At 41.6% G+C, this 21,937-nt stretch overlaps 1 protein-coding gene across 4 annotated transcripts; it reads left to right on the plus strand.

Moving 5' to 3' along the window:
* Nucleotides 1-671: 671 nt before the first annotated feature.
* Nucleotides 672-11,252, plus strand: YPEL5 (yippee like 5). 4 transcript variants are annotated; one of them, XM_017730129.1, is made up of 6 exons: nucleotides 672-2,369; nucleotides 2,468-2,532; nucleotides 2,705-2,860; nucleotides 5,594-5,822; nucleotides 7,358-7,530; nucleotides 9,094-11,252. In XM_017730129.1, exons 5-6 carry the CDS (start codon nucleotides 7,390-7,392, stop codon nucleotides 9,316-9,318), a joined length of 366 nt encoding a protein of 121 aa, XP_017585618.1. In that variant the 5' UTR covers nucleotides 672-2,369; nucleotides 2,468-2,532; nucleotides 2,705-2,860; nucleotides 5,594-5,822; nucleotides 7,358-7,389; the 3' UTR covers nucleotides 9,319-11,252. The 4 variants fall into 4 exon arrangements, with proteins under 4 accessions (XP_017585618.1, XP_008628603.1, XP_017585619.1 ...); XM_008630381.2 differs by lacking the exon at nucleotides 5,594-5,822 and having other exon boundaries at nucleotides 675-2,369; XM_017730130.1 differs by lacking the exon at nucleotides 5,594-5,822 and having other exon boundaries at nucleotides 675-2,369; nucleotides 2,473-2,532.
* Nucleotides 11,253-21,937: the final 10,685 nt, after the last annotated feature.

Consider the following 21,937-nt stretch of genomic DNA (forward strand, 5'->3'; position numbering starts at 1 on the left):
AGGGGCCCCCCCCGCGGGAGCCTGCCACAGACCCAGCCGCAGTGGTTGTTTGCTTTGTGGAGGTGCTCGCGGCTCGCTCAGCAGCGAGACACGTTCGCCCGCTAGTGCTTAGGTGGGGGTTTTCCCCCTGGAAGTATGGATTCCCAGGGAGCTGAAATATTCTGCCGGCTCTTTTCCGCTCTGGGAAAGGTTCTGAGTCAAAGCAAAAGGGAATGCGAAGACTGTTGTCTGTTTGCTTCATTTGTTACTCTGGGCGCAGCCTTCAGTTGTACTGGGCAAGCAGATCTAGATTAGATTAATCCAGCGTGTTTATTTAAGAATGAAGGCCGTGTTTTGGACTGACATCGCCGTAGAATTTAATAAATTATTTGTCTTTGGTTTCTCTAAACAATAAACACAGGTTTAGGGTTAGACAGAGGGAATAACAAAGCAAGTACACACGGTCTAATGAGAGAGAAACAGGGCAGGGCTCTTTCCAAAGTGCTATCGCAGAACAACTCTTGATGTCAGCAACTAATGGCTCTAGATTAACCATTAGCTTGACTAATGTTTATGACTGATGGCTGAAAGGGAGGGAACTTGCTCCCCAGTTGTAAACATTCCCTCACGTGACTATATGTGACTGCTATATATAACCCTATATGTATATTTTTATATAGAGCCTCATTCTGGATGGCTGAATTCAAGTCGCGTGTGCAACAAACAAAACTGTCAGTTTTAAGTGCTGCTCTCTTTTTCTAAAGTAGTCTTTAGAAATACTATTTGGAGGCTTCTGTCATCTGCTACTTTCACTTCCGTAGTTACAGAACTACTTAGAGATGCAGAGTTTATTGTTTGTATATAGATTTTAACAATGACAAGTGAGTTTCACGTGTGGTTGCCAAGTGTGTGAGGACAAATGAAATTGCATCTCAAAGCCCAGCAGAGAAGATGACAAAAACAGGCTGGATTTGTTACTTGTCACAGACTGAAAGCTGGTATTTATATATCTGTATTTAACATGGTAATCATCACAAGCTTGAAGGGATGTTGTCCAGGTCAGGTCATTGGTTCACGTTTGTTTACTAACATTTGACCTATGTTGAAATCTTGACTTGCTCAGCTCTCGCTGAAATACGTAATTCCCTTAAACAAGATTTAACTTAAAAAGTACTTGTTAAATGTACAGATGAAATGCCTGTACACTGTGGATGTTTGTTAGCAAGGTGATCTCTAATTTTGGAGCCTTTACCTACATTTAGGACCTTTCTAGTTAATATAAAAAATGCTTGGTGATGTGCCCTTAGTGTATTAGCACCCCTTCTGCCAGCTGGATGTAGCTGGTTTGGAGGTTTGGATGATAGTTGTCTTGACACCATTTCTTAATAGGTTGTTTACTGGATTTTATTTTTAATGACTAATGAAATCAGTGATGTTTTTGGATGAAGTTTTGCATCATTTCTGCACTAAAATTAATGAAAACAAAGAATGTGTAGTTTATCTTTCAGAAACTTGCAGAATGGATTCATAGACAAAAGTCGTCTCAACTACTTCAGTACTATAAGAATAAATTTATTACAAAACAAGAAACTACAGCTTTCTTAAAAACAGTGGAGGAATTAGGAAGGGGACAGGAGGAAAAGGAAGGGAAAAAGAAGCAGGGAGACAGGTGTAGTTGCTGGTTTTGGACTCTGTGTAGTGGTGGGAAAGAAAATCTGAGTCTGATACCATTTGTAAACTAATACTTTTATATGTTATCTAGCAAGAGTATTGTGAGGGTTTAAGTTACTCTGTGGGAGATGCTGAGATAGGGGTGCTGTATCAGAAACAAGCACCCATCTGTGTGGCTCTGCTCTCTGTAAACGTGAAACAAAGTACCCTGGATTAGTGTTTGAGGGCACCAGTATGATGGTAACAAATTTAAATGCCACTGTCCCAGTGCACGCCTTACCTAGGAAAACGGCCAGCTTGCAATAGGAAATGATACTACTGCAACCTGCAATACAGAATTATACTACTGCAATTTGCACAAGGGAGTTTGCATCCTGCAAAGCAACCTCTTGTAGTCAGGTGCTATGCCCTGCATCTGGGCACAGCTTTCGTTGCTTTGCCAAAGCCTCTTCTGTCTGGACTGTATTAAGTTCCTTTTTCTATTTGGTACAGTAGCTGGATGGTTCTAAAGAGCACAGTATGCTGTTCCATTTCAGTTTCTTTCCACTTTTGGCTACATGTGGTGGTTTCAATTCTGCATGTAGGCAGAAGCCAGGCCCTGTTTACTTGGACACTCGCAGAAGTTGGTGGCAGACATTGAATCTCAGACCTCATAAGAGACTGACCACGTGTGTATTTTTGGATGCACCCCTGCTAATGAACAGCAGAACCCTGGGAAGGTAAGGAGCAAGTTTTATTTTTTGCTTAATGATTCTTTAACCCATGGTCTTGTGCAGCTGTGCTAAGGATTCTTTTTCCTCTTTTGTCCATCTCTGAGATGAGAAGAGGAAGCTGAAACCCAGTTCCTGAGATGCAGTGATGAAGTTTCAGCCTGATACGAGGGTAAGTACATCTTGAGAAAGTTTTAGTGTGCTGAGGGGAATGCATGACCCTTTTTCAAAGGATAGAGAGTGCTTACTTGCTCACAAAGGAAAATGTTTTTAGTTGGTAAAATGATGAAAGAGAGGCTGTCACAGTTTTTTGTCCTTTAACTAGCAGCTGTTCTCTGTTGTAGATGTGAACGCAGTAGATGGTGCTGAAGCAACACTGAGGCTCCTCCTGTGAAATATCCACAGTCCAGTGTGTATAGAGAAAGTGCTTGCTGGCCCTCCCAAGTGTTGATGGTCCTGTGTCTTCAAGAGATGCATTCCAGGACAAGAAGACACTGACTGTTAGTTCTAAAAATGTTAATAAATAATTCTTTGTGTTACTTTTTCATTCTTTCTTGCTTGTGAAAGTAGGCAGATGAGGTAGTACAAATACCAGCCAAATGGTGCTTCAGGTGTGTACAGACAGTGGTCAAATTTAAGCTATTTAATATTAATTAGCCCTTTGATATGGTTGTTGTTCAGTGTTGCTGAAATCAGCGCTGAAAGTGTTTGGGAAGCTTGGGAGCTACTGCTCTGGGAATACACATTATAGCACTCAGCTACAGTGTCTGTGTCTCCTGTCTGTCCATGTACTCCCTGGGAGAAGCATGCAGGCAGGAAGTCTTTCACAGTATGATTGAGAAGTGGTATCAAGGTTTGTGCTGTCAGAATACTGTACTGTCAAAACCATGCACTGTTAGCAGGCCTGACTTGCTAGGTGATATGAGCTATCATTGATTCCTCTCCTAAAGGTCCTCTCAGGAAGGCGATCTGGGTGCTGAATAATGGCAGTGTCATTAGCTCTCAGTTCATGAAAGTACCCCTCTCTTGGAACTGGGAAGATTTGACAAGCAGTAAATATTTTATATCCATTAGTGAAAGTAAATAAATCTGCCTTTCTTACAATTCATTTAATATTATGACTCGTGTTTGGTAATTCACATCAAGGCAAGGGCACTAGAACTTCATCACTGATACATACCCACTGAAGAATGCTCAGCTGATTTTAAAAGTGAAATCACGAGCCAAAAAAAATCTGTTTTCCTCAGCATTTGGTTTTGTGAATAACCAACATCCCTGTCCACTACCTCTGAAAACTCTGCTGGTAACGTGATGGAATTGGTGTGATACAGTAGTGTCACTTTCAGGGACTGTAAGTAGCACTAGGAAACCTGACTGGTTCTCCGGACCAGTGGAAGTTATTTTCTGTGGTTTTAAATGTAAATGGTGGATGAATGGCCAAGTGCACTTACTGCATTTTCCACCCCCTGTTTGGAGAATCTTAAGCTTTAGAAATGCTTTTATGTTTCACAATTCTTTGGCTTCTCCTCATTTAAGAGAGCCCTCCCACTGCCTATCAAAGCTGCCTGTAAGTGGCTTTTTCAGATCATTTATGCATGTGTGAACATAAATAGACGCCTGCACCTTTTCGATTGGTAGTGAAACTATAGGAGAAAAATCTACACGGTTAACTTGGGTGACTTTGTCAGGGCAGGAGCCTGAGGACAATGGAAAATTGCTTTCCCTTGTTCTGTTGTGCTTTGGTTTTTTCCTGTGTGGAGTAAGTATACCCTACAGGATTCAGGATCTTTACATAAGGAGAGAGGAGTCTTTATCCACAGCAAGTACCTTCTGATTTGGTCTTATAAGTGAATGCTATGTTTTTAGCTTGGGGGGAAAAAAAGGGAGGGGAGAGTGTGAAATGATTCCAAGTTGAAATTAGCTTCTCTATTTTACAGGAGAGGAAAAAGCAAAATTTCCATTTAGGTTTTTAGAAAATCCATGATAAAGTGGTATTTTAAGTCTGCATTACTAGAAGACATTTTGTAATTTTTTTCCTACTTTTTACTGCTGTGAGCAGTAACATAGAGAGTGATGTAAGGTGACTAGTTTCATAACGCTTCAGCTGGACCCTTACAAATTCATTGAATTCAACAATCAGAACTGAGGACAGAGGTAGCTGCAGCCTGCTGTGCATTCTCACTGGTAGTTAAGTGTAGAGGTTGCTTTTTCAAAGTTAGACACTCTAGTAAGGTTACAGTGTTTTAGCAGTTTCTTAAGAAAACACACGCAAAATCTACATTGTTTTGACTGTTACAATGCTGACTGTAGAATTTAATTTTTTAAATTTTTAAATGTGTATCATTTCAAGAATATACATTTCCTTATGCACTGTATTCTGAAAAAATGTGTTCTAGCACCAGTTGGTTTGTTAGATTCTGCTGCAACTTTAGGTTACTTTTAGCTCTTTAAGGTAGAATAAATAATTCAGGATTTTAGGCCTTGTATTACTAGGCAGATTTTTCAGCTTTACATCTTTGAATATTTATGCATTTATTTTAATGTTTGGGACTCAAGACTTCAATCCATGCCATAATGCCATATCCAGAAGTAATAAATTTGTATTTTGCTGTGACTTTTAACTTGCTTGCAAGAATTGCACTCATGCTCCCTCCCTTCTGAAGTATTTAATTTTTATTTTAAGTGTCTCTGGGTTACTGCTTTTCTGAGGGCACTGACATGAACTGTGATTTTAGGCAGGTGATGCACTTGCATTTGAAGTGTTTAGGTGCATTTTTCAAAATGTCATGCAGGGTCAGTCTGTGTCTAGGATCTGTTCTGGCCACCGAGCTCTGTGTTTGTGTTGCTCTCTGTGAGATAGGGACGGGTTTGGATTTATTTTATTTTAGCTTCTAAAAGTAGTGACAGGATGAGCATTGTGTTTACTGTGAAAGAAGTACCCCTTTGGATGCTGATTCCACATTTACTGTAACTTACGATCAGTTGGTTGTTTTGAATCCACAATACAATCAGCACAAATATAACATTATCCAAAATTAGTAAGGATGGCACATGGAGCTAGGCCAAGTGCCTTATGGGCATATCTGTTACAATTGCCTTAATTGCTTGTATTTGTGGTTTCTGGCTGGAGACTTTGACTGATACTTGTTTATTCACACTTATTGTCTGTTGATTTTCCTTCATTCTGCCACTATTCCCATTTTAATTTTTTTTTTTTTGCCTTTGCTTGCTAGGAAAGATAAAGGCATATTGGAAAGGTATAAAGCTTAGAGAAGTCTAATGAAAATGCTTTCTGTATTTTGAGTGGAATCCCACCTCTAACACTCAGACCTGATTTATTTGTCCTTTGAAAAAGAGAAATGGCTATTACATCACCTTTAAAAGGAAGATTCATTGCTTTTAATTTTTATGTATCCTTCAGATGGGATACAGAAGATTAATAGTGATTTGAAAAATCTGAAGGTAAGGAACCTGATGTAAAATCACTCTGTTCAATATTAGGAAACCTTTTTGTTACCACATATTGTAAGAAAACAAAGTGTGAAATAAAGCAATTGAAAAAATCATTATGTCAGTGGCTTCTGATTTTTACATGCAAAAATGATGTGTTAAACTCTGTGTGTGCAGGTGCAAGTTTTAGTCCGTTTGCTTTGTGCATGTCAAGTGTTGGCTTTAAGAAACTGATCCCCTAAAACTTGAAATGAGTTTAAATTATGTATTTGTGCTTCTTAATGGTGTTTGACTTAGAATATTCAATTAGATGAGCACAAAATTTGATTGATTTGTCTATGAACGGAACAGTCTCCTGCTCTGAAAAGTAAAACCCACACAATTCTAATATTGCAGTGTGTCAGATTTACTTTGCGTTGCTCTGCATGACAAAAGCAGAGACAATACATTTTTCTGATTCCATATCTGAAGGAAAAATGGAGGTACATTTAACTAGTTTAACTTTAGATGTTTAGTCATAGAACTTCTGCAGTTGAAAGGGAAATAACATCATAATTCAATTCCTTTGTCATGTTATATCATCCTTCGTGATTTAGGTTTTTGGCTGTATGTTCTGTGCCTACTCACTAGTTAACTTTGAGTAATTTATATTAGTTGGTGTGAAGTTGTAAGACACTTCAATTTTCCTAAGCAATGAAGATTTATCAGGCACTGCAGGTCATCTCCTATAAAGTTTTTAAGCTCTGTTTTTTTGCTCATTGGAGTTGCTCAGGTATAGTAGCAATGAAGCTTGGATAAATGACACAGTATTTTGTATTTGGATTAGACAGCTTTAAACACTTGCATATAAAACTGTCTGGTGTAAAAACTGGGTGGGTTGTTTATTATGTGAAATAGCATCCAAGCCTTTCCTATGTTAGTGTGTATATGGAACCAAGAAGCGTGAAGTCAAATACAGCAGCCAGGGTGCTATACTAACATTCTGGGTGGTGGTGTTGTGTGATCATGTGTCATAAATTGTGCAAAGCTATGGGGAAGTGACATAATAAATATGTATTATAAAAAGTGGGGGTGACTTGGGAAAATTAAGCTATAATTGTCTTGGTGACTCACTGTAATTCTCAGTGCTTCATTTCTTAGTGCTGACTAAGATGAGTGAGTTGTTGGAAATGTACTGAAATGGAATTTCAGTATTGTATTAAAGGAAGTGGAAGCTTCTGAGTTTAAAAACTGTAGGGGCCAGTAGGGGGTGTGCAGAGGTCTGAACTGTATTTTAAAGGTTTCAGTTCATGTATTTCACTTTTAATGTAATTAGTTTGTATTTAAGTCATCTTACTGGTAAAATGGTCACTTTGGGAAAGAACTTGTCTTGATGAGAGGGTGAAGGCAGACTGTAACATCAGTAATTCACCAATGAGGGAATGACTTTGAGCAATCATTAGCTGAATTGGTTTGAAGAATATTCTGCTGTATATATGGGATGGGGTTTGAATTTTTTTGCTGTAATGCTTTTTTGACATGTGTATGATGTTTCTTTTTGCTTTCAGGTCTTGAGTATAAACTTACATAAGTTCTAAAAATGGGAAGAATTTTTTTGGATCATATTGGTGGCACTCGCCTGTTCTCCTGCGCAAACTGCGACACGATTCTGACCAACCGCTCCGAGCTCATCTCCACTCGCTTTACAGGGGCCACGGGAAGGGCCTTCCTTTTTAACAAGGTTGGTAAGAAGCTGGAAAAACTGCTCTTCACTTCTGAAAAATGAGTTTGTGGGATATGAATCTGTCATGAGATTGAAAAAACTTCTTGGCTAAAGTGTTGCATAATTATTATTTTATTTTATTCATTTGTCTTTGAAGTCAAATTTGACATTTACTGTTGATGGGAAACTTACCTAAATTAGTTTTGTCTGCAATACTGAAAGACAAAATAAAGAAGATTATTTATAGAGAGGCATCAAGCCAAAATCGATGGCGTTTTAACTTTGGAGACTTCTGTAATATGAACCTCAAATTCACTCTGAGAGTGTCCGGTGTCTGTCAAAGGGTTCCAAAGGTGTTTTCACTTTTAAGCAGTTAAAAAAAAAGTCTAGATAATACTCGGCTTAATTTCTGAAATGCATTTAAGGTAACAGTAGTCTGGCAACTTAAGTTGCCACAGTCAACCACAATCTCTTTTACAGGCAATAATACTCTGGTTTAGTTTAATAAGTTTTTAATTGAGCTTATTCAATAGATTGAAATACAGAAGTCATAACTTCGGAGTGAATTGTAGGATTATTTATGAACCTGCCATAAAGACCTGTCCATTAGATTAATTGAAAAAATTGTGATTGTCCTTCGCTTTCTCGCAAAGTTCCTGGTCGTGTAATGCTTGGTGTATTTCAGTTTCGTTTTTTTCTTGTAAGCCATTTGGCCATGGGCAGACTTGATAGGGCCATCAGTAATGTCTTAACTGTGTTTTGCTCTGGGACTTCTGCTATCCTGAATCTTGCTGTAGTGAGAGATTTCTTTCTCATCCAATAAGCACTGGATCCTGGGGTTAAGATTTTTTTGATGTTAAATAGTGGGGTTTAATCACAGCAGTTTGAGTTTCTGCATTTCTGCAGTCTGAAGCTGTACATTTGAAGCAGTCAGGTGCAAAGGTGAGAAAGCAGTGCAGTCCCATCTTTTAGAATCTGCATATCAGCAGTTTGGATATAGTTATGACATCAACTTTTCAACGAATTATACATCTTGGTTTTCTGGTGGTGCTGCAAAAGAAGTTAAAAGTATATCTTAAACTGCTGATACAGCACACCAAAAGGTGCATGTTTCATGTCTGCATTCTCAGCCACTGACCCTGGCTTTTTCTTAGATAATTATTTCGAAAGCACCACAAGATTTTTAAAGAGCTACCTCTTTTAATATTTTGGTTCTGGGTTCTGGGACTTGGTGATCACATCGGCTGCTAGAAATGGGTTACATACGTTACAACTAGATTAATATAAATGTACAAGCTGTTCACTGGGAGTTTCTCACCCAGAGCTGAACACAGCACTTTTGCACATTATGTGATAGCAATTCATGTCTCTCAGTTAAAATGTGAGGGTTTTACATCATTGTGAAATGCATCTGTAAGGTGCTACCTTCTCAAGAAGGGGATTTTATTACAGTGCAGTTTTCAGTTCGTGTGCAGTGCCACAGGCTCTTTCCTTCTAGCATGCTGATAGTCATTTATTTACCAGAGTTCCTGTAGGCAGACTAATCCTTTGTGTTCCCTGTGCGCTGTGTGTTTGTCCCAGGTGGTAAATCTGCAGTATAGCGAAGTTCAGGACCGGGTCATGCTCACTGGCCGCCACATGGTTCGGGACGTGAGCTGCAAGAACTGCAACAGCAAACTGGGCTGGATCTATGAGTTTGCCACTGAAGACAGCCAGCGCTACAAGGAAGGCCGCGTTATCCTGGAAAGAGCCTTGGTGCGGGAGAGCGAAGGCTTCGAGGAGCATGTGCCATCCGACAATTCCTGAAGAGGCTCCGGTCTCTTCTCAGGTTCTCTGCAATTGAAACTCAAATACAATAAAATCAACAAAAAAATCTGCTTACATACACTGTCACCTTAGCATCAGAGTCGGATTCATGGACTACAAAGTGGGAAAGATTGTGAGAATATTTCAGATGGAACCTTCCTTTCTTTATTCCTTTTATATTTTACTTTCCCTCCAGCAGCTGTTTGTAGAAAGAATGTTGTGCAGATGCTGTAACTTTTTCTCTCTTTCATTTACATCTGTTAGATTTGAGATTGTATCTTCAGATTCGGTGGGCTAAAAGGAAAATATTTGCAGGATTTGTCTTTCATTGGAGAGAAATTCAATGAGGTTTTTTTTTTTAGTTTGCACAAACTGATGTCAGCATCAAGTTATTTTAAAACTACAGATTTTTTTTAAAAGTATATTCCAACTTTTGGCTTAAGTTTTTAGTTAGGTTTTTGGGTTTTTGGTTTTTTTTTTACCCAGCCTTTTCACCTGGTTTGCTAGCTAAGTAAAGAGATCCGAATTTGTGCTGAGTGCTAAAGGTTCAGTGTTGGTACGGCTTGGGCTGGCCCTTGTGCCATATTCTTGTTGAGGTTGATTGGTAGCACAGAGCCCATTATTTCTTGTCATTCTTGACCCAAAGATGTCACCATTCCTTGTTTATTCGTGAAGTCCCATTCACCATGTAAACTGGTGTTGATTGGAAACTATTCTTGAAATAGGGCAGAACTGCTTGGCTTTTTTTAACTTTAACAGATGTAACTTATGAGCATAGTAATAATATAAAGTAATAGCTGTCTGTTTAGTCTTGCATTGCTTACAAATCCAGCTGTGTTTGTAATGATAGGGATCCACTGAGAAACTACTGTTTCAGTAGTCATTTTTTTTCATTTCTCTACTAATCTCATTAAGTTAGACAGGGAATTGCAAATCTTAATTCTTCTTCAAGTAGCTTTCTTTAAACCCAGAACTTCCTATGTTAAACACAGCTGCTGTGTAAAAGGAGAAGATTGCCAGCATGTTTGTTCATGCCTAGTTATGCAATCTGCATCTCTTGAAAAGATTAACTTAAACAGCTTGTTTTCAAATGCTGCTTCTGGTGTTGAAACCTTTAACTTTCAACTTTGTTGAACCTTTCATTGTGATGTTACATTTTTTATCTTTCTGGGCAGCAGTACATGTCAGCCTAGTAGTAACTAGTGACTTGGATTCCTGCTTTGTTCTTGTAGAGGTCAGCTCTGTTTAAAACAGTGATCTTGCTTGCTTGCCTTTTTTAGCAAAAATGCTCTTCGTTAACTTCACTCAAGGGTGCCCAAACACTTTCATTGTGTCTTAAGCCATAAGTTAAGATCTCAAGGGCTGAAATTTATTAGAATGTTAGATATGTATGATTTCTTATCCAGGATATGAGTTGGTTGTGGTTTTTTTTCTTATTGGATAAATTGTGGTCAACGTGAAATGTTACCCACAGACGTAGGAAAGGGGGGGAACCCCACCCAACCAAACAGATCTGGGTTCTGACGTTTCAGAATAACTTTTCTTCTCTGGCCACAGCTCCATATCTGAAACTCAGATGTGGAGGGTGACTATGCAGAGTATTTTTCTTAATTCTTTTTGGTTGCCAAGTGGCAAATTGGACACCCCTGACTTGAATCGACTGCCTCTTTCATGTAAAGGTAGCTTTGTTCTAGAAATGTCACATAGAAAGAAAACAGAGTAGATCACATACCAGAGCTGTGCTTGAATCAAGCTGCTTAAACAATAGTGTACTTGTGCCTCAAATGAATCAGTTTTTGCACTGAGTACAGTAGTACCCCATTATCTTGTACTTCTGTCCTTCACAGACCTGGAAGCGCCATTAGCATGGTTCTCTGCAGTACTTTTCTTGTACTTCTGACATTACAATAAAGTATGTTTTGTCCTGAACTGGTCTTTGCTGTCCTTTTGGAGTTATTTTTATAGTCTGTCAGCCAAGTCACATAACCCATCTTTCATTCCTTGTGTTAAGCTTCTGCAGCACAGTGACCAGCTGTTGATGAGCATCTCTCTTTGTAGAGGTGGCAAAAGAGTTCTGTTGATTTTGGAAGGTGCCAAGTAGAGTGTCACACATACCACTTGGACACTTGAAAGCCTTAAATTTACTCCTGTTAAAGAGAAGACAGGAAATGTCTCATTTAATGGAATTCTGGGTGCCAAATATCTTTCCATGACTTTGAAAAGACAGCAAGCTAAGCAAAAATCCACCTTCTGCTAGAAACTTGAGGTTTTGGCTTCTGAAATGGCTTGGGAATTAATGAATTGGGTATTTTGTATCTGGACTTCTGTGACGTTCTCCTTTGTGTTCAAATGTCAGGCAGAAACCTGCTAGGAGCTGGTCAACTTCTAAAGCTGTAGCTGAAGAACTGAGATGAGAGGATCATTCTGTTGGTGTGATGGAGACTGGGGCTCTTATTCTAACTGATATTAAGACCATTTTGGTAGAATGTTGGTGTGAAATGCTAAAAATTGCTTCTCACAAAGCCTTTGATTTGAAAAACACATGTGAGGTGAATTCTTAAAAATCCCATGAAGGTTAAGCAAGTCCTCTGCAGCTTTAAAACAGTAGACTTTGGCTTGCTGTTTTAGCTTTCATGCTGTTCCCTCCTGTATCACTTTGGATGGCTCTGAGAGAGTTTAGCCTCCTATATTTTGGCTGCTCCTCCTTGAGACACTTGGTGTGTGAACACAGATAACTTATCTGTAGGGAACAAGGCCATTGGTTACAGCACATCTAGAGACGGGAGACATTGCTATTTGGCACCAGCTGCAATTTTGTAGTAGTGCAGTAGCCTGGGATGCTCAAACAAGGGCTGGCACAGGAAAATGTGCCCCTACAGTGATCTTTTGCCTGGCATGTGGTGGTGCCTGAGGTAAAGAAGGTAGCAAGGAGATTGCAGTGCACAACAGACTGCACTGTGTGTTCCTGGAGACTCAGAACCTCTGCTCGTAGGCTGCAGCTTGGGCCAGCAGTGGTTCTGTGACATTTGCATGACATGAGCTGGATTAGAGTTCACGTCACCCATGCTGTGATCTCATCCTGTGGGTGTACTCAAAAATACTGAAATACTTCCTTGCTACCATTTCAGCAAAACACAGCTTTGGGAAGAGGAAAAGAATGGATGGTGTGTTCGTGGAGTGTAAAAGCATTTTACTTATGCTCTCCAGGGATGTTAGAAGAACTTTTGTAATGACATGCATGTCTCGTGGCTCTGTTAGAAAAAGTGGCCTTACGTGGGGCTGTGGGGTTGGCTGTGGTCACTGCCACAGCCTTATTTTTACAGGGTGAGCTTGTCTCTACAGATTTCTGCCAGAGCTGTAGGAAAAAAGTCAGCAGATCATCAGTGGATGAACAGGTGAAGCTGCAGTTCAGGACACAATTGCCAGGTGTAAGGATGAGGTGGCTGGGAAGGCTCTGACATAGTTCTGGGAAGAGGCTAGCTGGTTGATGAACTGTGCTTCAGACAAGAAACACAAGCTGTGATACTGCAGGACCATTCTGCAAAAGCCAGAAATAGTGTGTTGTGTTTCCTTCTTGGGCCTGCCTTCACTTAGAACAACAATAAATTTTAAAAATCCAGGGAAGCTTTCTTTCCTGTGGATCTTGAGGGCTTTGCAGACTCCCTGATGCCTGACAAGGATGAAATGCTTCTATCTTTTTATTTTGCTTGGGGCACTGATAAGGCACTGTCCAATCCTGGTTTTGCAGGACTTAAAAGAACTAAGCAATTTTGAGGCCCCTCTCTTCATAACCTGGAGTTAAAATTGCCCCAAAACTTCAAAAGACTGCTTTGAGCAGTGAGGATTAGTATGACCTGGTTGATAATGTTCCTGTGCAAGCTTTTTCCTTCTTGCAGGAAATCTGAAATGTGGCCAAAGACAATGAGCTCCTGTCTGTCTCATTACGTGTTATGTGGCAAAGACATTCAACAGCTGCTGACAAGCCTAGTTTCTGCAAGTGTGGAGCTCTTCCTGGCCTCATAGTGACTTCCTTCCCTACCTCTCTCTTGTGTAAGAATTTCTGGTATATGTAGGAAAGTGTAAGGGGAGAAATCTCACATTTGCCTTCCAGCCTTTTGTTTACTGAGTGTTGCTCTTACTTGAATGGATTTCTGTGATGACAGTAAAATTGCTGCCAGGCTGCTGCTACCTTTTTACTTAAAGGTTCTTCTGGCAGAAAGAATATTAGTGACTTTATTATCTCTGATCCCCAAGTCTAGGCAGAGGTTGTTTGGGAATGAGGCTTGACAGAACATCCTACTCTGGGTAGAGGTGATGTGAAGGAAGACCTCATTCACACCATTCACAGAACACTTCCATTGCTATGCTGCATCTCTTTCCTTCTGATGCTATTTCAAGTGTGATTTCCTTAAGTTTGCATGGCAGCTCCTCCTTTTAAAAAGGAGGTGACTAAGAGACAGTAGTCTGTGCCTCTTAAACATGGCATTTCTCTCTGACGGACCTGAAATACCTACAGATTAGCACAGAGTGCTCTGTGTGCTGCTCACTTGGAAGGGGCAGGTGTGTTCCTGTTTGACTTGTTCCTGCAAAAATAAACCCCAGTGCTTGTCTAAGATATGGCCAAAAATCTCCCTTCATTGGGAGTTATGATATAGAGGAGAAACCTGGGTAAAAGTGTGTCTGTGTGTGTGTAATTCAAGTCTTAACTGGTCACTCTGAAGCAACAGAGGTGGGAGAAATTCTAGAGGTAAGCTTGCACTTTTCCTTTTTGCCTTGTGTGGGTTCAGGGAAAGTGGAAATCACTTGGGCACTGTAGAGCACCTAAGGTCCCCTGATAAACAGAGGAGTGGGAAGTGCAGAACCAGGGCTAACTTTGGTGCAGGCTCTGTGTTCTGTTTGGATGAAGGCAGCTGGAAGGTATCTGTCCTTCGAAGTAGGTTCTGGTTTTGTTCTCATTATCTGAAGCATTTAATACTATCAGGAACTCGCATTTGTTATAGAAGTAAAAATAGGAGAAAGAACAAAAGGCTGTGGTAATAATTTGCATTTCCTAAGCATGAGGGTTAGATGGGAGAGAGAAAGGTGTTCAGATCTTGTATTTTGACTCTGCCCGGGAGAGAGATGTGTGTTTGCCTGACATGAAAATCCAGTGATGTTTCTCTCTGGGACTTGGGGATGTTTAGATATGGGATTTTGCTTTGTCTTTTTGTAAGCATTTGATTTGACTGTTGTAAACGTTTACAGGTGTTCGAACCAGTAAGTTTACTGGATTACGACAGACTGCATGCCATAGCTGTTTGCACACTAATGGCAGATCTTGCAATAGATACAGTTAGAGGAGTAGGGAGATCCCTTTTCTGTGAGGGGAACACAAAGCAGAATGGCTCATACAAGGCTGCTTTGCCAAAGAACAGCGTGGTGGCTTTCAGCTGTCTTTAGAGACAACAATCCTCTGTCCTTGGAAGAGTTTGAAAACTAATATTCCAGGCACAGCTATATGGCGAGTATAAAAGGAAGAGAACATTTGTTATTTTTCAGGGGTAGATCTTGGCACATGTATACAGTCAAAAAGGTGGGATTCTCTGAGTTTGGTGGTGAGAACTCAAGTGCATCCCATGGACAGAATGCAGAGAGAGCCCCTGTGGTTATGCTGCTCTCGGTATTTGGCCAGCAGATCTTTTTCCCCATCCTACCCATTTTTACTGTCTTTAGTCTGGTCTGATGTTGGAACCCTGGGTTTAGAGAATTTAGGTTTTTGGGATATAATTATATGTAAGTGTAACAATATGGAGGATTTGGGGTGTGGATTTATGTCTTCTTCTTTCTCCTTCTTCACAAATCTAGGATTTATGGTATTGGGTCAAAAGTTCTGCACTGCAGGACATGAAAAGTTAGTAATTAGATTGTAAGTAAAAACATATTACTTAGCATGTCATAATTGGTTAATTTAGACTTTAAAAAAGCTTGGAAGTGAAAACTCACGGCCATTTTCCACCCTGCCAACCTTGGAGGCACACTGTGCAGCTGTGTTACTGATAAGATATAATAAACAACTAAGTCCGAACAAGAATTCCGGCGTCTCCTGCGTTGTAATCCAAACTCGGAGTAAAAGAACTCGAGAATTCAGAAACAGAGAAAATTAATAGTCTGTAGTGATTGTCGCACCTTCCCTACAGAATCAGTGCAGCTTAAGGACTTGGGGAAGTGCCTGCTTTTGGCAATATTAGACGGTCACTTCTACCATCCTCTACTATACCAGTACAATGGATTAGTTGTCGCAGCTCAGAGGGATCCACAGATTGTCTGTTGCATGTCTCCCTGCTGAGGAGGGATTAGCTTAGTGATGTAGTCAATGAGGGTTCATTCTCGGGATGAAGTTCCTCAGCAGGATTTCTTATTGTAGCCGAAAGAACATCAGAGAGATATGTTTTAGGTCACAGAAGCAGAACACTTGAAAAATGCCAGGTTTCCAATGGATTGGGTAGCACATGGTTATCCTGTCCCTGCATACATACTTGGGGATAAAAGGGTCATGTGATCACAAGAGCCAGCATGGCACCATCATCACCCTTTTATAAGGTATGCATTGAACTTGCAGCTACAGCCTCCATCCCACCATTGCTAACTCCAGACTGCTGGACTTCTTATTAATTTTGTTTCTAAAAGCAATTTGAAAATGAACTTTCTGATGTGCATTTAAATGGCAAAAGTAAAGGAAACTGAGATTAAGTATTTGTAATTGCTGGTTTCTTCATGACTGGGATTTGAACTGGGAACCCCATTTGGTGCAGTAACCATTACTAATTAAGCTCCAGGGCTGACTGCTGCTTAACCGGCAGGTGGAGGAAGCTTTTTGGTGAAGAAAGCTGAGCAGATGACAGAAAAAGGCTTTAGAGGGGTTCATTTGATGTAAAGTTTCAGTATGGGACAGGGTATTTTGTTTTCAGTTTGTATGCTAGTTCTGGTTTGGCTGATGGGTTTGTGGTTTTTTTGTTTTGGTTGTGGTTTTTATTTTTCCCCTTCTGATGTGTGGAGTTGGTGAATTTCCTGCTCCATGTAGGACTTTGGAGGAAGAGATGGAAAGATGAAAATTACACTGTATGTCCTATCCAAGCTGCCTAACTGACCCTTGCTTCCAAGCTCCTGAGCTTGGGAAGGTTCCTGCTCCATGCGTGCTCCCTGTCAAGGAGAGAACTGCACCATGATTCATGTGCCACATTCCTGGGAAAGGGAGGAGCAGTGGGAGGTAGCTTGCTGTCCTTCTCACCCTGCTTCATTTGCTCTATCAAGCTGCAGGTAAGCTCAGGGCTTCTGGAAGCTTTGGCTGCCTGTCAAAACAAACCAGAGGCACAGAAAAGTAACAGCTTTTAACACTCAGTCCAGTGCAAATTTAGGACATAAAATTCCACCGTTATTCCTAAAAATAGACACAAAGCCATTTCCCCCATAAAACTCACTTCAGCAGCATTGGTATCTTTTTGTCAAAAGGTTAAAGGAGAAGCTGGGGGATGTTTGCCACAGGAAGTGAGGGGAAGCAAAGGCAGAGGATGCTCTGCCAGAGGTTTTGCTGTTACTTGCCAGCAGTGTTGACGCTTAGATACCGGCTCCAGGTGGGGAAGGTGATGCTCATCAGTGGCTCCTTTATCTGTCTCCTCCTTTTTGATCCCTTCTCTCCCCGCTCTCTGCAGCCCCAGCGTGCTTTGTTCCTCCCGCAGTCTGTGTTTTCGCCGCTTGTCACCTCCCCGCACTCCCGCTGGCTCCTCTCTCTCCTTCCTGCCCCGCTCCCTGCATCCCTGCTGGGTTTCCAGCCGCATGCTGCTCCTCCCCGCATGGCCCCAAAGGCTGCGGTTCTGGTGCCGGGCTCCGCTCTCGCTGCAGGCTGCTGCTCACCCCGGCGCTGGCGGCGTGGCCGTGCGGTGAAGCGGGGGCACGGAGGGGCTCTTGCCGGTCTGATTCACCGGGCTGTCACGCAAACAGCGCACACAGCCTGGCCAGCACACTGCTGGGAGTGAGGCACGGGGCACTGCGTCAGAAATCAGGTTTTTATCCCTGCCCCTCCGTGCTGCCAGGGAGGTGTGAAGGACACACACACACACGAGGTGATCCTGCTCTTCTCGGCTCCTGCCCTGCTGGCAGTGACGCTCAGCAGGAGCAGGTCTGGAGAAGGCTCTGCTCATCTCTGCTGCATGGGGCTGGCACCCAGGGTGTCCGAGGAGCTGAGATGGACACCACACGCCCCTCTGCAGACACACACATAATGGCAAAAGGCTTCTACTGGCGTGACAACCCTACCAAATTTCGAGGCCCAGCTCCAAAATGTTGTATCACAGCTTTTTAACAAGCTAATGGGACACTTTGTTTTAAAAGGGCAGAATCATGTAAATCCCCTGAGCCTGGTTTTCAGAAATGCCTGTTTCTAGAGGAACTATTTTAGAACATAATAACCTATCCCGACGCAGACCTCCAGCAGGAAAAACTCCCAACTGTGTAATGCTTTGTAAGCAAAATCACAGCCAGCTGAAAAGAGCTGTGTGTTGGCAAGTGCCAAGCAGCCTTAATTTAGGAGTCATTTTTTGCACAGACACTTCAGTTCAACAGAAAAGAGAGCCCAGCTGCCAACAAGTGCATCAATTTGGACAAGGGAATGGGAAACTATGGGTTTTTTCTTTCATTTGCTATGCATTGATATGTCCTTTCAGGATGCATACATACATCTGGTTCTTCTTGTCTTCAATGGCCAGTTTTGTAAAGTCTATCAGAGACACATACTTTTGTCCATCTTTTAACACTGTAAAATTGTTCATAGTATTGCCTTGGAAGTGGTTTAGTTCAGTGACCTTTTTAAGCACTGATTAGCTGCCAAATAATCGGTGTTTGAAAGACTCTGGACCAGATTGTTCTCTCCTTTACACTGTTTTTTCTCTTGACACTTGCTGACTTCATTGGAGCTACTAATTAAATACAGGTTTGGTATGAGTAGAAATAAATCTCTATATATATAGAGAGATATATTTCTGTATGTATGAATATGTATATATCTATAGAGAGGAATTATATAGAATAGAAATGTAATCATAGTAACGGGTGGGTTTTGGTTTTACTTGACACAGTGCACATGTGCTGGGGTTTCCAGTCTCCTGAAGCATGCTTGTAAGCACCTCTTCCCTAAAGAATACCTTCTTTACGTCTGTTCTTTAGAGTGTTTTGTGACTTGGCTGTTGCCTGTAAATTTTCCTGCCTGCATCAGATAGAGGATCAGAATAAAACACTTGTTATAAAAACACTAAATCATTTCTTTCAGCTTTGTAGGCAGTAAAATTCCAAATATTAACTCAGTTGTGCCTCATGCAAGGCTTAGACTGGTGCTGAATTAAAAAGCAATGAAATGGGGTAATTTTTCAGTCACCTTTCAGAAGGAGTCGTTTTAAGTCCTCTTAGATAAGCACATTTGGTGATCCACCATCTTAATTTTTTCCCTGCCTTTGCTTCTGTCTTTTATCTCCATCTGTTCATCACAAGCTGAACACTTCTTATTGTGACATCCTTCCAAACTACCATCCTTTTTCTAGAAGACCTTTTGCTCATGGTTTTCCCACCCACTCTGACCTTCACCAAACGCATCACATACTTTATTTTCTTGGCTTTGGCTGTTCTCTCCATCCTCTTTCTACCTTACCAAATCCATGTTATTTCTTGCTAGATCAAGTAGGGTTCAGAGCTTTTACTGTCTCCTTTTTTTCTAGGTAGGATTGGTGTGAAAAGTGCTGGAGACTCAAACAAGGGTCCTCAACAGACATTCCACCTTTCTGTTTTGAAACCAATCCTGGAAGTCTTTAAGATTAATGTAGGGTCCTTTCCATGGCTCCCTCAATAAATGCAGTAATTCTGACTAGACTGCTGCCTCTGTGCTTTGATTGTGTCTGATAACTATCCCCAGCTCACCTTCAAGAAAATCCCAAGCTGCCCTGGCTGCAGCTGGTGGGGTGTGATAGAGGTGACAAAATTAATTTCCACAGAGGTGAAGCGAGCAGTGACAGGGACCCCTGAATAGAGATACCATTATTTCCCTGCCTCAGCCTAGGAAACAAAACAAAAGAGAATGCTGCAGCTGGGCACTGCAGTGTGTATCCACAGACAGTGGATTGCCTTGCATACTCCTTTCAACATCTTTTTTAATAGAGGGGTACTTTGTGCTCCTCTGCTATTTTTTGTGACCAGACCTCAAAGAGGGATGCCAGCCACTGTCAAATGCCTACTACCCATTTTGCTTCGTGTGTGTGTGGATAAATCCAGCTTCTCTGCAGAGCATCAGTGTTTCACACATCAGTGCTATTTTAAAGGTTTCTGCCATTAAAAAAACGCTGTTGCACTCCCTTCCAAAAGCATCTGCGTGCTGACCCTCATGGCATGGCATGAATCCAGCTCAGTGCCAGCTCACCTCCTGGGGGCATCTGCATGTCCCTTCCCCCGTCATCAGCTCTGCAGGGAGATGTGCCCATTCTAATAGTCAAGGTCTGTGTTTCAGAAATATTAATGGCTGGGGATATACCACATGCCATACCTTAGCAACCCTGTGTTTTAATGAAGAGCTATTTTCTGACAGCACAAGAGAGACTGTGGGAGTTTCAACATCTAGGAATGTTGGGGAGTGAAACCTGAAGCAGAACTTAGCAGCCTGCAAATTATTTATTACCTGGGAGCAAAAGAAGAGTGGGCAGAACTTCCACTGAATCACTGTGGCCTGGAGATATGGCCCTGCCTGCTTTCTTGGCCTTTGCCAGATCTCCTCTGCCTAACCTTTAGCTGAGAGGGTTGTTGTCTCCCCTGTTCTTTCTGGGGTGAGCCTTTCTCTGAGGAGTGTACCTGGGCCTCAAGAGGAATATATGTCCTTAAAAGATTTTCCTGGAAAATTCTCATTTTATTTTCCTGAGTGGTCAAAGCTGCTAACAAAGATGCTTTGAGTTGTCCTCACAGAATTACTTCAGTCAACCTTCCCAAGGAAGCTGCAGTTGCAATTTGTGATTAAAGTGATTCATGATCCCAGCTCATCCTGATTTGGCTGAACTAGACATCTATGGGATTTGAGAGAGAATCCCTGTTTGTGACTGACCTGAAGGATATGTAATACCTGACTATAATTTTAGGGTAAAACTCATCTGCATCTCTTCAGGTTCTCAGGCCAGATCCCAAGTTCGCATTTGTTTCCTTCTGAAATAAAACTTGGGTCAGGTTCTTCCCAAAGCTGTGCTTCAGCGCTGTTTATTGCAACATCAAGCTTTGGGACAGACATTGTTAGTCTCATGTTGGTTGAAGAAGTATTTATAGGAAATCTGAAGCAAGTTTATTTCCCCAGGGTTCCACACAGAGAATGTCAGATTTGTAGCTTTCCAAGGCAGCTGCCATGTTAAAATAGACTGGGAGAATTCCTATTGTTCAGGTGACATAATGAGGCTGAGATGCAAACGCAGAGGGAAGCAGTAGCTGGTATGTTTTGACTGATTTTTTTTCCATGACGTCTCTCTCTCTGTGTCTCTCTCTCTCCCCCTCTCCTTAATAATAGGTTTTATGGGGTAGAATAGAGGAAGATCAGGGGCCAGCTTCTGGCTGGAGAAGTTGGGATGTACAGCCTGCACAGAGGGTGAACGTGGCTTAACGCCTACATCTGACAGGAACCGATTTAGACATTTCCTCCCGCTCTGCAGAGGGCTGCACTGCAGTATTAAACCCTGGTGCCTCCCTAGATCCCCCTCCCCTCTTTCCCAAAGGAGGAGAGGAGGAACAAGCAGAAGTTAATAGCTGGTGGCCAAAACATTCACTGTAAATTCAGAAGCACTGAATTGAAGTCCTTGCCCCAAAATGTGTGGGTAAGTTCTGATATCCAGCATCAAGCCTGCCAGAGTTTAAGAAATATTTGAAAAACACTCTCAGACACATGATTCTTGGGCAATGTGCAGGGTCAGGAGTTGAACTTGATGATCCCTGTGGGTCCCTTCCAGCTCAGGATATCCTCTGATCTTTGCAGACCATAAGCATTGCACTCTGGGGAGAGTGAGATGGCTCTGTGTGTCACCCCACCAGAAACCCTGCTGAGGCACAGGAAAACATATCGGTCAAGCTTCATTGAATCCAGGACACTCTCACAGATTGTCTGGGTGAATCAGCAGTTACCAGCACTGGGCTACATTTTGTTGCTGAAAAATCCTGCTTGCGTCAAGTGGAGTCAGAAGGATGGCAGGTGGTACAGCCCTGGGAATGAAGAGGCCTCGGGCCCATGTCCACTGCTGCCACCAGCTTTCCCCTATATCCCCTTTTTCCTACAAGGTCATTTTACTTTTTGTCTTTCAAGTTACCACCACCTTGTGTGAAATAAGAGAACTGTGAAAGAAGTAGAAGTTGTCTGTCAAAAGTACTATTTTGTCAACTAAAGAAGCCATGGCAACGTAAAGCTACAGCACAGTTTCCATCACAAGACTAATTTGAGTCAGTTACTGCCTTTGAAACATCTGTGGTGCAGGCTAAAAGTAGACTTTTCTACCAGAATTGAAGGACATTGAAGGAGTCACAAAAAATAGCCTAAAATAGGATGAGGAAAAGAGGAATATCAGATGGGGGGGGTGGG

This window comes from Corvus brachyrhynchos, unplaced genomic scaffold (assembly GCF_000691975.1).
Source record: "Corvus brachyrhynchos isolate BGI_N302 unplaced genomic scaffold, ASM69197v1 scaffold101, whole genome shotgun sequence".
In the NCBI taxonomy this organism is placed as follows: Eukaryota; Metazoa; Chordata; class Aves; order Passeriformes; family Corvidae; genus Corvus; species Corvus brachyrhynchos.

Coding starts and splice junctions, on each gene's coding strand:
- YPEL5 (XM_017730129.1), top strand. CDS start 7,390: ATGGGAAGAATTTTTTTGGATCATATTGGTGGCACTCGCCTGTTCTCC. Junction 7,531..9,093: donor GGGCCTTCCTTTTTAACAAG/GTTGGTAAGAAG, acceptor TGTTTGTCCCAG/GTGGTAAATCTGCAGTATAG.